Here is a 17,768-nt window from a genome sequence, read left to right as displayed (position 1 = left end):
AAACAACACGCTTTGATGCTCGGATCATTTTCCCTGAAATAAACAGGAATACCCATTCCTACCTGTTTCCATCCCCTGTGACACACACACGCACACACACAACTTACAATAGTCGTCTTCATGACCTCTCACCCTTTTAAGTGAGTAGGCTCCTTCATCCCTGGGGGAGCCCTGAGGGAAGGCTGGCAGCAGTGCCGAGTGGAAGGAACACTCCTTGAGGTGAACAGTCAAGAGGTGTGTGTGTGTGTGTGTGTGTGTCGCACTAGAGTGATGCTATAGATGGATCTGTGTGTGACTCTGCATGCTAACAGCAGCTATTCTCAGGCAGGGACATCACAGGACACCTTGCTTTTCTCTGTTCTGGGTTTCTCTTTATTCCCTCTGTGTCCTGTGTGTCCTTACGTCACAGTTTCTTTCATGTGCTATTTTTGGTCTTCATGTGTCATTTTCTTATTCCTGTCCCTTTTCCATTCTGCCTGCCTGGCTCTATGTCATTTTCTGCCTCCTCATCCGTCTCTCTGCATCACTCGTTTGGTAAAAAGACCCTCCCAGTGGGTTCATGTAATTACACCTTGAGTTTCATCTCTTCACAGTTTTTATGTAGGGCAGAACTATCTCTAGATAAACTGTAAAATGTTCCATGTGGTATATATGTTTATTTTTGTGACGTTAGACATTTAAACACGAGTCTACAAAGACAAACTCACTTTTGGAACCAGCCTCAAGTGGCCATGAAACTCTTGGTACTTGTTTGTCGTTTGAATTTCACTTTGTGCTGTGTGAGAACCACAGACTGCATACAAAGAACGGACACATTCAAACTCATGCCACTGGTTTCTGTGTTTTGAAGCCTGATGTTGGTTTGAGGGCCCAGTTATAGTAATGATGAGTTATTGGTGCTCGTGCTCAAAAACATTAATGAACGTTTTGAAAACACATCAGATCTCAATGGGGGGGGGGAAATCATGCTGGGTTTCTATACTGGTATGGAGTGGACAACTTATTAGGAACAACAGGGCATCACACTGGGTGATTGTTTGGCCCACACATATTTGCATGCATTCTCCGGGATGGTGTCCTGGGGGGTCTCCTCCCAGATCGGCACCAGACCATCACTGACGCACCACCAAACCAGTAGGTAGGTCGGGTGAAGGTCGAGAACCTTCTCCAGACCCTTTCAGGACTGTTACATGTGCTCTGGGTGAAGCTACTCTCATGTTTGCAGGAGTTACATTATCTCAGACTCAGACTTTGAATTAGTTGTTTCTCACATAATTCAATTAAGCTGGGCCTGCCCTTAACCTTAAACGGTTATTAGACAGCTATTATGAAAGCATTATGAATGTGAAGATACCAGAAGATGTAAATTAAGAGTCACCCTTCACTTTCATATGGGGTTGATGCTCAGTTAGCTTGTGCTAATGTTTTTCTGGATATGCACATGCATATGTGTACTCGCACTTTTGATGAAATGCCTGCTCTAACTTGCCAATGAAACACTCTTAGACATGACAAATATAAGCCGTCCATAAATGTTGCATGATTCTGTTTGCATGATTCTCTCAGGGGGAGGTGAAGGTGGAAGAACCAGGCAGCTGCTGCCCCGTGTGTAGAAAGCAGTTTCCAGGTTGGTACTGCATACACATGGCACAAAAACGCATCCCAAATACCATCAGTCAACATTCTTGGACCTTACTCCCAAACTTCTGACCATCAGATTCCATAATATTAGTCATTTAAAACTATCAGCGGATCCACAGAGTAAGGCTTTCCCACGTATGATAATGCGAAACAAAAGGAGCGATTAAAACGCTGCTTTTTGCAAAACAATCTATTCCTGAGCAAGTCATTCGTTCCAGTATCATGGCTTCCAGACCACTTAAATGGATTTGAATGTTCTTCAGTTCAGTTTAGAGGAGGCTACAAGGGAAGTGCCTCAGCCCCCAATTAGTGGGAGATTACATTACTTAACCTACACTGGGGCTTTAATCTCTGTCCCAGTGGAGGAAATTTCACGGCAATGTCACCCTGCCTTCTGCAATGAGCTTTCTGCTCTGTCTCCTCCTTTTTGTCATTTTTTGCCGTTATTTCATGCAAATGCAAAGACAATATCGTCTATAAAGTAGTGCTTCTGGTTTATTATATTCTCCCCTCCTTTGCTCTGTCCTAAGTGTATCTCTTTTCCTCTCTGCGTTTGCACAAGGTGAGCCTGTGCAAGAGTGTCATCGCTATGTGCAGGTCCGCAACATCACCAAGGGAGACTGTCGACTTGACAATGTGGAGGTCAGCTTCTGCAGGGGACGCTGCCTGTCCAGGACTGATGTCATCCTGGAGGTACAGCCACACACATGCACGCACACACGGGATGTTACTCTCTGAACACCTGCAGACAATTTTGAGAAGTAGTAACTGGTAGCATACTAAGACAAAAGGGACTAACACTCAAAAGGTCTTTTGTAAAAAGGCTTTTCGGTGATTTATTTTGCAAATTGTAAAACATGGCATGTGCACTCATTCGTGTTGAGTCATTATCATCAAGTCATCAAAGATGCCATTTTAAACCATTCTAAGTGAATGGAGTTTTCAGCCGGGCAGAGGTGACACCCAAACTTCACGGCGTCTTTAGTGTTTAGTCCTGGTGTCTCTCTCACTCTCCTGCAGACTTCCAAACTCTTTTTTCCCTTCTTGGTACAATATCTTCGCCGTCTTGTGACTTCTTTATATCCTCACACACAAATCTCACTGTTTTTCTGACACTGCTAGACTCCAAAGCCTCAAACATGGAGTTTCTACCACATTCAGCCCAATTGCCACCCGATTTGATTTCAGCAGGTTTTGTTTCACTGACTCCTGAAACAGCTGAAACACCCGAAACAGCCGAAACAGCTGAAACAGCTGAAAAAGCTGAAACACCTGAAACAGCTGAAACAGCTGAAACACCTGAAAAAGCTGAAACACCTGAAACAGCTGAAACAGCTGAAACACCTGAAAAAGCTGAAACACCTGAAACAGCCGAAACAGCTGAAACAGCTGAAACAGGTGAAACACCTGAAACACCTGAAACAGGTGAAACACCTGAAACAACTGAAACAGCCGAAACAGCCGAAACAGCTGAAAAAGCTGAAACAGCTGAAACACCTCAAACAACTGAAACAGCCGAAACAGCCGAAACAGCTGAAAAAGCTGAAACAGCTGAAACACCTGAAACAGCTGAAACACCTGAAACAGCCGAAACAGCTGAAACAGCTGAAACACCTGAAACAGCTGAAACACCTGAAACAGCCGAAACAGCTGAAACAGCTGAAACAGCTGAAACAGGTGAAACACCTGAAACACCTGAAACAGGTGAAACACCTGAAACAACTGAAACAGCCGAAACAGCCGAAACAGCTGAAAAAGCTGAAACACCTGAAACACCTCAAACAACTGAAACAGCCGAAACAGCTGAAAAAGCTGAAACAGCTGAAACACCTGAAACAGCTGAAACAGGTGAAACAGGTGAAACACATGAAACAGCTGAAACAGCCGAAACAGCTGAAACAGCCGAAACAGCTGAAACACCTGAAAAAGCTGAAACAGCTGAAACACCTGAAACAGCTGAAACACCTGAAACACATGAAACAGCTGAAACTCCTGAAACTCCTGAAACAGCTGAAACACCTGAAACAGCTGAAACAGCCGAAAAACCTGAAACACATGAAACAGCTGAAACACATGAAACAGCTGAAACACCTGAAACTCCTGAAACACATGAAACAGCTGAAACACATGAAACAGCTGAAACACATGAAACTCCTGAAACAGCCGAAACACCTGAAACAGCTGAAACACCTGAAACTCCTGAAACAGCTGAAACAGCCGAAAAACCTGAAACAGCTGAAACAGCTGAAACACATGAAACAGCTGAAACACCTGAAACACATGAAACAGCTGAAAGACCTGAAAGACCTGAAAGACCTGAAAGACCTGAAACAGCTGAAACACATGAAACAGCTGAAACACATGAAACAGCTGAAACAGCTGAAAGACCTGAAACACCTGAAAAAGCTGAAACAGCTGAAAAAGCTGAAACAGCTGAAACACCTGAAACACCTGAAACAGCCGAAACACATGAAACAGGTGAAACACCTGAAACAGCCTCTGAACTTTACTTTCCTGACTGACAATATTTGTAAAGAGTGTTCTTATTCACCCTTCCTGTGCAGGATAACTAGTTTGCATGGGGTCAGCTAGCATCCACAGATAGTAGAGACTCTGAAATGTAGAGACTGAAATGTACTCAAAGTAAGAAAGTAAGAGTAGCTCTTTGGAGGACATTTCTATTTTTGTGCAAAATAAAAAACATAAATCTGTTTTCTGTTGCTACATTGCAGAGGGCGACTTTTCCTCTAAACAGGAAAATGTGCACAGTCAGGGGTTAAAGTGGATTCAGAAGGTGGGGGAAGATTTTCTTAGTGTACAGGCTGTGATCAGCTGACCTGCTGCTCTTTGTGCATTGTGCAACCCAATTCATTTATAATTGTATTAATATGCAAATTGCATTGACTATTGATCAACAACTACTGATCGAAGACTATTTATAAGGTTGGGGAAACCTGCAGTCAGCTGAGAGAATCAGCCTTTTGGGATACAGTAACAAAGTATTTGTACTTCATTACTTCCCATGTTTTCATCAACCAGGGGAATCACCCCCTGGAGGCCATTACAAAGCATGAGGGTTTAAGGTTAATGGCTTTACTTTTAAGAGCAACCAGTTATTGCCATCTTTTATGTACAGTTTATGCATCTGCCCTTTAAGTCCCTTTAAATCCATCCATCCATCCATCCATTCACTTCCGCTTATCCTTTTCAGGGTCGCGGGGGGCGCTGGAGCCTATCCCAGCTGTCATAGGGCGAGAAAATCCCAAAAACTATTAATAAAATCATGATTCAGGGTATCATCTTTAGCAAATGAGATCATCTCATTTTCTATTTTGTTTTTTCTACTGATGCGAGAGAATTGTCTTTAATTATGGCATCCTGAGCTGAGCATTTGACATCTGTGCTTAAAGATAAACATACAGTTGATGACTTGAAGGCAGGCAAACAGAAATACAAGATATAATATGTGAAGTATCAGGGTGTAAATACAGTAGATGGATGTGTTGAATCTCGTGCAGGGGTAGAGGGATTCTATCTTTTCTTCTTCTTTGATTTTCATTCTTGGTTTTCTGTCTTTTTCATCCTTGTAAGACAGCAGGCTTATCACCTCATCACCATGGTGACTTTGTTCTTCCTTGGCATCTATGCGTCTCCACTGTAAAAATAGAGTCAGTCATGCTGGGAGATCAGTAAAAATAAACATCAGCTCGGCCAAATGTGTCATTACCTCCCGTTACTGCGGCAACCGGGGATGGTAACCGATGACTAGGCAACCCTGTGAAGTCCCCGTGTCATTGATTAGCACGACTGGAAGAAGCAGGAATTCATTACAGTGATCAAGTTTCCCATCACCGGCTGACTTATCGGACACACACACACACACACACACACACACACACACACACACACACACACACACACACACACACACACTGTAGACTTTTCAAAGTGTGTGAGAAGTACTAATAACTATTTTTCAGAGGAACTTTTCTTACCTCCTTCCCCTTTTATGTATCATGCGTTGCTACCGTCCTCTGTACTTTTCCACAGTCTCCTTCAGGCTTTGTCTGCATTAATTGGATGCATGAACACAGCTTCCAAAGGCGACCTTCTTTCTCTGAGTTACAAACGAGGCTCGATTATTCTCAAATTTCAGGATTTTTGCATGTATCTTTGTTGACTCTGTTATTTGTTATCAGTTGAGTTTGTCATGTAAGCCACCTTAAAAAGACGTAAAGAAGTAAAACATATCTTTCTTGCTCTTGTTATTATTATTATACATTTCACGTTGCTTACAGTATTAAGCCATGTTATAACTACACTGGCTTGTTATGCAGAGATCAACCATGAGATAACAGTTTCTGTGTATCACAGACATCTTAGCATCGCTCAGCTCTTTCTTCATTCTGATTAGGCGATAATGAACACAGTGTATTAAATGACAGGGAGAGTAAGCACGGATCCAACGAAGAAACATTGTGGTGCATGTAGCAGCTGAATGAGATCTTCCTTTGGAACTGTTGGAGAACTAAAAATCTGACTTGTAATCAGTATAAATGCTCTTTTTAAAGCCCTCAGTCAGGAGTCCATGGACACCCTGTTTTACGTAAAGATCAGGGATCTGTCAAAGTCTGTTCTTCACAGCATGTTCAGTTCAGTTCAGTTCATTTTTATTTCAAACATTTCAAACATGTGCCTTCACAATCATTACAAAATATCATTCCATTATTTGTTTGAAAAGGAGTAGGCTGAAGTATTTACTTATTTGTCCCTACCCCCTCAAGTTTTACCTCTCATTCATTTAATTTTTTTTTTGTCTTAAATTAAACAAACAACATATGAAACATATGAAGTAAAACAAAACATAACATACATAAATCAAAAACAAGAAATTAGCAAGCCCCACCACAGTATAGTTTCTTTCATATGAAAAATACAGAATGTGTATATTTGCAGATACACAAGTTATGGAAAAACAACAAACCAAAACAAACAAAAAAACAAAAAAGAACCGCAACACCATTACCAGCAACATTACCGTCCTGGGTTAACCCCGTTTTCTTCATTCTTATACTTATTTAAAATGAGGTTTTTATATTTTACTTTAAACTGTTTTATGTTTTGACTGTCTTTTATTTCTTCTGTTAGACTGTTCCATAATTTAACTCCTGCATGTTTCAGGAAGGACGATAGATGTAGATGCTGAGGATGCTGAGGAGACTGGGAGAGGGTACAAAACCATCTGTAAAGACTTTGAACTCAACCCGTTCACAGTCAGACAGACTGTCTGCAAAGCAAGGAAATTAAAGAATGCTGTTAGCCTCCTCAGCATGGTCGAGCACCACAGATCAGCCCAGCAGCAAACAGGGATGCAGGAGTTTACAAAATAAGAAGCTAAGCTTAGACCTGCCTCACAGTGTCAAATGTTCATGTTCGCGAATGCACGTGGCAGAGATACAAGCAGAAAAGCTGTGCTGCCCATCTGCTGTTTGCAGAGCACACAGATGAGGCAGAGGTCTCTGTGAATAATGCTCTGTGGAAATGTCTTAAAGAAAACCTTTGGTTTAGATGCTAAGAGTGATGTGTGGAGAAAAGAAACATGCATTACAGCACTGGAACCACATCCCATCAGTCACACACGGTCATGGTAGGGCCAAGATTTGGGCTTTTCATCGCCGTCACAACAGCTCACCTTTATTGATGGAGCGATGAGGACTGAATGACAGCAGCAAAGTCAAATGTTAGTGCATCTGTCTGTGGGCTCACAGGAAGTGAAGCAGAAAGAGACTCACCTCAGCACACGGGTCATACGTTTAACTGGGTTTGCTTTTCTTTGCTACTCTTATTTATGCAGAAACATTTAAAGGCATTCGTTCATTTTTTGTCCTTAATATGCTGTAGTTCTTACACTGTAATCTTCCATCACATAGAATAGAGGGAGGCATCTGCCCTTCCTTATCTGTCCTACTCTTTCCCCTCATTTAAACTTTCTTTTCTGATTGTTTCACTTTCTACTTCCTATTATTTCCCTGATCTCCTCATAAAACCGTCCCCTGCTCTGATTTCAGTTTGCCCTCATCGTATCCAAGTCACCCTCTTGGCTCTTATTTCTCTTTCTGCCCCCAACATTTAGTTACCCTCTCTCTTCTTTTTACTCTCTCCACGTAGGAGCCGTATCTCCAGTCGGTGTGTGAGTGCTGCAGCTACCGCCTGGACCCGAACACCCCGGTGCGCTTCCTCAGCCTGCAGTGTGAGAGTGGAGAGAGCGAGCCGGTTGTCCTGCCAGTCATACACAGCTGCGAGTGCACTAGCTGCCAAGGTGAGGCGTAATGGGGCTGATGGATTTGCATGTCCATTTCTCATATCAGTGTGAGATTTAAATATATGCAAAACTTTTCATACAGGCACGAGTGCACACCGGCCTCCTCAAGTCAGAGTTTCATCCAATCATCCAGGCTTATACACATCAGGACAGTCATGCAGTCATTTTCAGATGTCTCCTGTAAACACCACCAACCAGTGGAAGCAATCAAGATTTAATAAATGACAGACTTTCAGCTTTATTTCAAGAGATTTTTGAAAAATATTCCTTACATTTAAGATTTATTAAATTTCCCTTGTTGTTCATTCTTAAATGAAACTCTTTTACAGGCATGTAGTGCTTGAACCGTAAAGCCGATGGACTTTCTTCTTCACTGGATCCACTGTTAGTTGCTGTGTCTTTGTGGCTCTTTCTGCCCACTAAAGGCTGTTGTGGCCGTCCGAGAAAATGTCTTTACCTTCAGGAGCCGTTGCTTTGCTGTGTCTTTACTGCCAGGCTCTGTCCTACCAGTTTCACAGCCTTTGATTCGCTGTGAGCAGAAAGTAAAGCTGTCAATACTTCAGAATTCCTCCTGCTACTTCTACCAACACCTAGTCATGAATAAACACCCTTGACCCACTTCCACTGGCTGTGATAACACTCCACTGTGTTTGACAGACTCTTCTCTGCTACAAGTTCATATTCCTAAAAGAAACTTCCAGAACTTGGCAGGCTTTCTTCGATGTTTTCTAGGAAAGTCTTATCCGGTCTTTCTGTCCTCGGGCGTTATCAGCGTTTTGCGTCTGTACTTCATTCATGAAGTTGCGTCTTGACAGAACACTGTAGCAATGATGCATCTTCTTGGATAGATATTATGAAGGGAAGAATTCAGTTGTCTTTTGTGATCTTCCAGGAATTTGGGTGTTGCAGAGCTGACTGCTGCATTCCTGCTTTATAAAAATGTACCAAATGTTCCGATCTCTCTGATTAGACCTGGGTTGTTGCTTTCAGTGTAATGGTGAGCTCCCAAGCACAGCCACCAAATGCAAACTCAATCCTGGAAGCAGCCGCTGACCTTTCATCTACTTAATTTGCCATGATGTAATGAGGAAATAGGTTTAGGTTAGACCTATTGCTTATATACAGCCACGAGAGTCACTAACAGGTCTCTCTGCCTAATTTGTCACAGAGTGAGGAGAGATCAGGCCTCACTTGGAACTGCTTGGCAGTTAATTGTGCAATTACTTTTGAGCCTTTGAAAATATGGGAGCATGTATGAAGACGGCTGCAGCTCCTAAAAGGTTAAAGCAAGTTTTTCATATAAGTACATTTCTATTTATACAGTTCAAGATATCAACTTACAAAGAACAACTAATGAAGACACAGCTGGAGGGCCAGTAGCTCTGTCTCCTTTAGTTCTCAGCCTTGTGTGAAGCACACAACCTGATCGTTAGACCTCAGGAACCTGCAGGGGTGTTTGCATGGACACGTTTGCTGCTGCTCCAACAGTCACAACCAGAATCTTAAAGTGAGTGAGACACGAGTACTTTGCAGTTGCATTTTGAACACTTTGTTTGAAGGAGGTTATTTTGAGAAGAGATGAAATAAGCTTCTAATTCACAGCAGGACACAACAGAGCTCAGGTTGGCCTGGTGTCTTAAGTGAATAAAAGAGCAAGATCGAAACAGAGATTTAACCTGATCATCCAAAGTGAGTCAAAAGCTGCCCCAAGGTTCAGAAATATGGGGACCAGGAGTTCACAGAAATCTATCAGGGGTACAAAGGAGGACGTCTCTTTCCTCCTCATGAAGTTAAACAAGGTGTTCAGCCTTCCAGGTTTTAAAAGACCTGCAGCTTAAAACAACGCAGGGCTTAGAGGAGATCTATAACTGAATGTCATCTGCATAGCTGTGATGTCATATGTCCTTAAAAATGTGCCAAAAAGGAAAAGCTATTTTTAAAAAGATGCAGGTAATAAAATGTTGTTTCATCAGGTCGACTAATTTAACCAGGCCTGAGAAAGAAACAGGTAGAATATCAGGCTGAGCTGGGTCACTACGAGAAAACATCGTCCTCTCCGCTCTGACTTCATCCTGCAAAGAAACTTGAAATGAAAGCTATGAACTAGGATCTCATGACTGCCAGAGAATTGAGCATATAAATGACCAGCATGGTTGTCATGGCGATATGGCCTTTGCTATGGCATAAGGGTTGAGGAACGCCTTAAACGTATCACTCATCTTAGTGACACAATTCACGACAAATTTGTTGATCAGAGTCGAATAAGAACTAAATTTGAATGATTGAGTAGCGTGCTGGGCGGGGCGGGGGGGCGGGGTCTCCTCTGTGGCGGGAGAGTGGCTGCTGTGCCAATCAACTCCACCTGGCACTGCTATCTGAGCTCAGCTCCACCTCTCCCCCTACAGCTGAGCTAAAAGCACACCCGCTGCCACAGAGATGATTTCTGTCTGTAAATATTTATTGGACTCATTCGAACAGACTTGGATGAATCTAAACAGTCTGAAGTCTACAACCAAACTTACTGCATGTCAGAAACTAGCAGCAGTTACTGCTCCGTGCAAATAATTTACTTTGAATGCAACTAAGAGTTTCACGTTTGTCCTTGAGGAGTTCTTGTTCTGTAATCAAACTCAAGGCAGCTTTGAAAAGTAAAGACTGGGTGCCTGTGAAGATGTCACAGTTGAAGCAGCTCCCCTGCGTTTCTGGATCAGACTCGTCGTTAGGTGGAGCTTTAGGCTCATGGCGAGTTTGGGACACACCCTCTATCAGTGATGTCACTTTTGCTATCATCAGTGGTGTGGAAACCTGTTAACGTGGAGAGCAGGTGTTACCTCCATGAATGACATAACAGATTTTGTTACTTGGCACACCCACAGTGGAAACTTTAATAATCCTGTAGTTTGATCCTTGGTGTCTTAATGATCAGTGTCTTCAACAACAGTGACGTCCGTCTGTGGCTTCAGGTTATCAGCCGGGCTGCAGTTTCTCTGTGACGACCGTCTGTGTCCATTTGTCCTTTAGCCTCCTCTCAGCATCAGACTTGGTATCTAATATTAAAACAAGGCAGAAAGCTGCATCGGGACGATCGCTCTGAAAGCAGAACAGCTGTCAGTCGTCCATGTTTTCCTCTCCAGCTTACGGGGCAGGGGAGGTGATCTCGTGATTCAGTAGCTTGTAGAACACCTTCAGCAATAATACTTTGTTGTAATCATTTGCTGTTTGTTTATCAGCCTCTCACATCATTGGCCCACTGTTCCTTACATGCTTCAGCTCACTGAGCTTTGCAGGCATGCATTTATTTATAGAAACGTCTCCTGTGGTCCCGCTACAGCATTTCAATTAGGCTGAGGTCTGGACTGTGACTGGGCCGTTGCAGCGCCTCGATCCTGTTCTTTTTTAGCCGTTCTGTTGAACACTTGCAGCTGTGCTTGGGACCTTTGTCTTGTTGTAGGACCCAGTTTCAGTCACACTTCAGGTGTCAGGCTGATGGCTTCATGTTCTCTAGAATACTTTGGTATACAGAGGTGTTGCTGCTAGGCTGCTAGAAACCCAGGACCTATGGCTGTAACTCCAAATCATCGCTACACTTGGCAGCTGATTAGGGCTGTTTGTGCTGATATGCTGGTTTATGGTCAAACATCTCTGCTTTGGTGTTGTCTGTCCAAAGGACGTTGTTGTATTCCTTCATCTTATTTTTTCCTTCCAAAAAAAGTCGTACTTGTTCAGCCTTTTTTTATAATGTGGTGAATTTTAAAGCTGAGCATGCTAACTCTTGCCGGGATGAACTCTTGTGTTTGCTGCAGTTCCTCTGAGCATTGCACGCTGAGACCTTGGAGTGAATTTGCTGGGACGTCCACTTCTGGATAGTCTTTCACACTGTAGAATAAGACTTCAAACTGTTTGGAAATGGGCTTGAACCCTTCCCAGATTGATGGGCAGCAACAGTTGTTGATGTTTTCACCTGACTGTGCATTCGATCTCTTGGCTGCTTCTAACCCTCTTGAAGGCTTTAGAGAGGGTGGACTTTGTTTTTTGGCTCAGCTTTTGGTAAATAAATAATGAAACGGTGCAATGTGTTGTGTTTGGTAGTTCATCTGAGAGAGCATTTATACTTGTGTGTTAAATCTGTGGCGTAGAAAAATGTGTTTGTCTGTGGAAAAAACACAAAACAAACTATTATTTACATGAAAACACTTATTAGACGGGTCTGCTGTTATTTCTCTCTCACTGTGTGTGTGCACATTGTACATTTTAAGAAACCACCTCACTCTTGTTCAGTGAGGAGCATGCACTGCTGTGGAATGAAACAGAAACAGAGCCAAAGTGAAAGTGCTGCTCTAACCTTCTGTTTGCAGCAAGCAGCCAATCAGAAAGCAAAAGTCCAAGAATGAAAGTACAGGGCTGGAAATGGGAAGAACATATCCAATTCAAAGACTCAGCCTTCATGTCACAGTTGTTTTTATTACCACCAGGCTGAACCACAAGCGTGTGGTCACTGACACGAGCATTCCTGCAGATTTACACACACAAACATATGCTCACCTTTGCCCGTCATAAATGATTTAATGAAGGGTCCCACCTCTGAAGCAATTATGCTGTAATCCATTCATCAGCATGGCTGATCGCCTCAGTTAATTGGATGGAGCCACATACGACGTAGAACCCCACCCCCAGTGCTGCTCCTCCGTGGACATTACATCTGATGGCTTTGGCCGTTGGTGCGATCAATCTTTGATAACACACACGCACAGACGCGCGCCTATGAATCCATATAACATCATTTCTACACATCTGCATCTACATTGCACCTGTTTTAATAGAGTTCAGTTTCATCAGGCTCATTTCAGAATTGAGCCAGAAGTCTTTGCTGGGTCTCAATCTGTCATCCTGTACAGGAAGCAGTTTTCTGTTTGCTGAACGTGTTCAGTTCTTTGACGGAGTAGCGGTGAAGATGCGACACCGGCTCACTGTTTCCTTTCTCCGCAGGAGGCGATCTGTCCCGACGCTGAGCGAGTCTGTTGGACGCGTCTGCGAACGCACCGCAGAGAGAACAGTGTGAAGTCCAAAGCACCAAGGAGCACCTCGCTAAAAGCCAGCTGGGTGATAGATGGAGGATTCTGGGTGGACGGATGGATGAGTGGAAAAAGTCCCTGCTGATAAACACAGTGCTCTGTAGTGCTCAGTCACCAAATGACTGGATCTTACTGCTGATCGTATATTTCTTACATATTCTGCAGCCTGTACATTCTACTGTGTATTTATAGATTAAAGATCCTATGATACAAGTTCTACTGCATTAAAACATGTTTCTTGTGTATGTTTGTGTATGTATACGTAGCAGCTACTGAACTGAACAGCTACTAGTCTGGGTTATATTCCCATGTTTACAGTGCAGTGCTGACGGGCTGGTCAATAAATGGACAGCAGGTCAGCTGTCTGTCTTTGAGGAATCCTTTTCTGTTTTAAGCAGTGTTGCAGCAGCACATGCTTCGTTGCTTTGTGGGACGTGGAAAGCACCACGTTAATAAAAGTGCCATTAAAAGTTTATAAGATAAAAGATTATAAGATTGATTTATGATCAATTTCAGGGCTGAGATCACCGACAGATTTCCTTCATACATTCAAATTATGCTGATGTGCTTTTTATTAATAATAATAATAATAGTAGTAGTAGTTTAATACACTGAGAGTAATCACAATGTTCTAATCCAGAGAATTAAGCAGCTTTACTTGCACACTTCAGTAAACTTAACATCTAAAGGATGTAAGTACAATCGCAGAAGCTTCCAGATAAATATCTGCAGCAAACGAGCTGTGTACGCCACAAACATGCTGCTGTTCGTTTCCCTTTTCCTTCGGTTTGCATCAAAGAGGTTGCTGTCCTGACAGCCTCCTGGCTGTAACGCAAGCCTTCGTTAGATTTAGCGTTCAAGTCCTTTTTAAAATAATGTGCTCATTTCCCCACAGATGAGCTCGTCTCCTGTGTCACCGGGTCTTTTATGGGGAATGCAAAGACAGTAAGATTATACATGATTTAAAACCCATCATCCATCTCTCTGCGTTTCTCTTGGTTACTTCATAAAACCTGCTGCAGCTTCTACGTCTAACACAACTGGCAGTGTGAAAAACACGGTTTCTGCTGACAGTTTCATTTACTGCGGAGCTGTTTAGCCACGGCTGTAAGGAGATGTAGCTTTTAATGGATGTGTCAAAGTGACGCCCGGAGCTTGTTCTCTTTATTTATTTCAGTCGTTTATCCAATATAATGTAAGGTGCGCACACATTAATTCATCAATGAACTTTAGTTACATATTGATTTTCCTCTCTCATCATCGCCTTCTTGCCTCCTCGGTCCCCTCCTTTCTTCCTCTCCTCGTCCTCTCTTTTCTTGACTAAATAAGGGAGTTTTGAGGGGAAGGCTGACCAGCACGCCTCCTCTGGCTTTCAGCTGCTTCAGTAAATACTGCTGGAAGTAATAAGAGCAGTAACCGCTGCATTTTTAATTCATGCCAAAGACTCACGTTTTGATCGATAGTCTTCGTCCAGCTGCAGGGCTGCAATTTATCACGTGTGACTAATCATTAAAAATATGATGCTGAGGAAAAAGGGGGGAGGACGCCTTATGGAGCTGTGCAGGACATTTTTGATAAATGCTTCCACGGAGCAGCAGAGGGCTTCAGGCCTTTGCTTGGCGCTGCTGAAAACAAGGACGTTTTCCTCAGTCGGAGCCATCACAGGTGAACCGGCTGCAGTCCGGTTCCAATGGACTTCAAGGGATTCAGGAAAACGCTTTGTCTGCTGATGCCTTCACTACCAGTCGGAAAATTAATACCTCACAGCTAAATTGAAGCGATGCTTCAAACAAGGTCATCGTAATTTCACCTCGTTAGTGTCCCCAGCAGCTCACAAACTACTCTTGCTCCCAGTGGCTTTGACAGCAGCGCACACGCGGCTGCATTTTAATACAAAAAGATGAGAATTTCATCCGATCTCGTCTTTGGGACATAATCAGCATTTCTGTTTCATTTCCCCCACAATGACAATATATATACTACCAACCGTTTATCACAAGAAAACGAGCTTGTCAGTTAAATAATTAACTTGTGACAACATAATAATAACAATAATCATCATCATCATTTTGTGTAATTAGATTCTACTGTTGTGTACCATGACAGTATGTGGTTTCATTTCCGACATACAATTTAGTCCTTTTTAGCTAACAGTCTAAATTAATGACACGTTACGCGTTCTTAATGTTTGGAGAACATTCATATATTTAAAGATATTACATGTAATGCTAAAATAGAGCGGAAGAGCAGGACTGGGTTTCAATCCATTCGCTAGATCCGCAATACCCGACGCTCCATGAAGGCATCATCCCCAGGTTGACGGAAGGGGGGAACCCTTGTGACGTAGCTGAGCAGGCTGAGTGGTGAATCCCCATCCGACCCTCCCTGAAGCACAATAAAGAAGCACCAGCAACGCGTTTTAAACGGCCTTTCGTTATCCACGGCAAACTCGCTGATTCAGGATCAGCTCAGGCAAAGAGACACGCTTCACTTTCGCGCAGGTGAATGTTCCTTTGTGAGGTATGGATGGAGTCTTTTGTTACACAGAGACAAGCAGCACAGGAGCGGGCAGAAGGGCGTGGATGTAAACTGAATCCCTCCCATAGCTGCTGAGGACAGGTAATGCAGCACAAAGCCGAACACCTGTTAACAACGGCAGCCTTTCAGAGCTCGTATCCACCATCACCTGCACCACACATTCATTACAAGATCATCTTTGTGACAAATGATCTTGTTTTGAGGCATTTAAATCAGTTGCAGTGCTCTTTAATGATATCTGGGCCACGTTTTCAGCGACCAAAACCCCCAAACTGCAAAGCTCTTGGAGGTGTAATAAGCAGTTTTTTTCTGGGGTGAGGAGAGCAGGGATGGCCGAGAGCGCGCTCCTTCTCCTCCACCCATCAAAGGTTGGCTATCTCGCTCCTGATGCGCAAAGGGTTAAAAAGAGACGCAGTTAGAAGCCAGTGGAGCTGAAGTCATCTGGCAGAGCGCACAGCGAGATGGAGGAGAGCGATACAGTGAACACCTCCTAAAAAAAACACTGATCTAGGACGCTTCGGGCTGCTGTTCTTGAGCTCTGCTGTTTTCATGCAACCAATCCGGTGTTCTTCATTTCCTCCCCAGTGAAACGCGCTGAGCTTCAGGTGGCGAAGAGGAGGAGGTGGAATAAGAGAAGAATAAAGACGCGCAGCTCAGCGCCAGAGCCATGGCTCCACAGAGGTTCGTCGGAAAGCTCGCTTCACGGGAGCGGGTTGTAGTGCAGGATGAGTGGTCCCCCGCGCTCCAGCGAGTGTGAGAGCAGGAGGAACATCACCTGACAGGCGGCCCTCCCCTCGGGGGACACAAGCAGACACGCTCGCGCCTCTCAGGCTGGAAACTGGAGGGCAAAAAACGGCTCAGATCCTACAGCGCGCCTCCTTTTCCAGAACTCTCCTCTTCCTCACTTTCTCGTGGAAAGAGATTTCACTTTCTCTGCGGCCAAACTTGGGAAAACTTTGGCCCCCGGATTGAGCCTGGCGCTGTAGCGTCCATGCCGGGAGCGCCGTGAGCGTCGTGCGCCCGGCTGCGGAGATTGGAGAACTGCGCTCTCGCTGTGATATTATTCAAAGTCCCGCAAAGTCTTTCGCAGTCCAGGGGCCACTGCAGCGAAGATGCCAGTCCGGAGGGGCCATGTGGCTCCGCAGAACACCTTCCTGGATACCATCATCAGGAAATTTGACAGTCAAAGTAAGAATCTAGATTTTCCTCCTTCAGATTGTTTATCCAAGCGTCCACAGCCTGCTTTGCTTTCATCGAGGGCCGGCGGTAGTGATTGATTTGCTGACTCGGGAGCTGTTAGAAATAGCATCCTAATGATGTAGACGTTGAGGTGACACGTTGTTTTCCAGAATTAGCCTCAATTATGGTGTCCCCTGCATGCTTAATGGCCGTGACACGTCACAAGGGTCGGAACTCTGTGATAAATGAAACCAATCAGAAATCGAGCGAAACTTTACGGATGCCAAACGTTTCACGGCAGCAGCAGCTTGTGTAGATTGATGCGCTCCTGAGTTTACTTGGAGCCTCTTGTTAAAGGTTAGTATCTGCATCCTTTAGTACACTTGCTTTCATGGAATCAGGTTCGTCCTCAGTGTTTATACTCAGTAATCGCTGAAACCATTCTGAGTTTCGTTTGCCTTCCAAATCGCTGTTTCACATTAATCGATCTCCAGCAAGCTTCAAAAACAAACAATATATCTGAACCGATGGATTTTGCATAAGAGCCCGTGGGCATGAAATTCAAAGCTGTCTCCACCCGTCCCCACCTCCCTGTGGCACTTTTATCTTTGATGCAAATCATGCATGTTGTTCCCAACCACGAGCGTGTGACCAGACTTCAGACGTGCCTCTGCAGCCGTGAGCAGCACGTTCTCTGCACCTCGGGGCAGATGAAGATGAGGCTGTGGCGTACAGAGGAAGAAAGAGTGGATGTGTGTCATTGCCATTCATTTTCCAGGCTGGTGAAGGCTATATTGACGCAAGGGATTAAAATGCCTCTTTAAAATGTCAGTTTCTCCAGGGCGGAGAAGATAAACATTCAGATGTTGGCTGAATTAAAGTCTTTGCTCGGGACCCCCTGTCTAAACACAGAAAACAAGCTGCCTGCCTTCTACCATGCACCTTGCTCTTGGGTAGTTTACAGGCCTGCTGTGGAAAAGCCAGCGATGTGACTCTGCACTCCTAACAGTCACGAC

The 17,768-nt window shown here is 43.9% G+C and overlaps 2 protein-coding genes across 2 annotated transcripts in view; both read left to right on the top strand.

Moving 5' to 3' along the window:
* Positions 1 to 13,265, top strand: part of sspo (SCO-spondin) — a 98,343-nt gene extending 85,078 nt beyond the window's left edge. The window contains exons 114-117 of the mRNA XM_080306443.1: positions 1,567 to 1,627; positions 2,204 to 2,334; positions 7,810 to 7,960; positions 12,950 to 13,265. Of these exons, the coding sequence (XP_080162569.1) occupies positions 1,567 to 1,627; positions 2,204 to 2,334; positions 7,810 to 7,960; positions 12,950 to 12,972 (366 nt within the window). The 3' untranslated portion in view covers positions 12,973 to 13,265. The remainder of the gene's footprint in view (positions 1 to 1,566; positions 1,628 to 2,203; positions 2,335 to 7,809; positions 7,961 to 12,949) is intronic.
* Positions 13,266 to 15,222: 1,957 nt separating this feature from the next.
* The window catches only part of LOC145431099 (voltage-gated inwardly rectifying potassium channel KCNH2-like), a 24,796-nt gene continuing 22,250 nt past the window's right edge, over positions 15,223 to 17,768 (top strand). The window contains exon 1 of the mRNA XM_080306442.1: positions 15,223 to 16,761. Within this exon, the coding sequence (XP_080162568.1) occupies positions 16,686 to 16,761 (76 nt within the window). The 5' untranslated portion in view covers positions 15,223 to 16,685. The remainder of the gene's footprint in view (positions 16,762 to 17,768) is intronic.

Source organism: Astatotilapia calliptera, chromosome 9 (assembly GCF_964374335.1).
Source record: "Astatotilapia calliptera chromosome 9, fAstCal68.1, whole genome shotgun sequence".
NCBI lineage: Eukaryota > Metazoa > Chordata > Actinopteri > Cichliformes > Cichlidae > Astatotilapia > Astatotilapia calliptera.
Note: the sequence above shows the minus strand (reverse complement) of the source record. Positions and strands in the feature narration are given on the sequence as shown.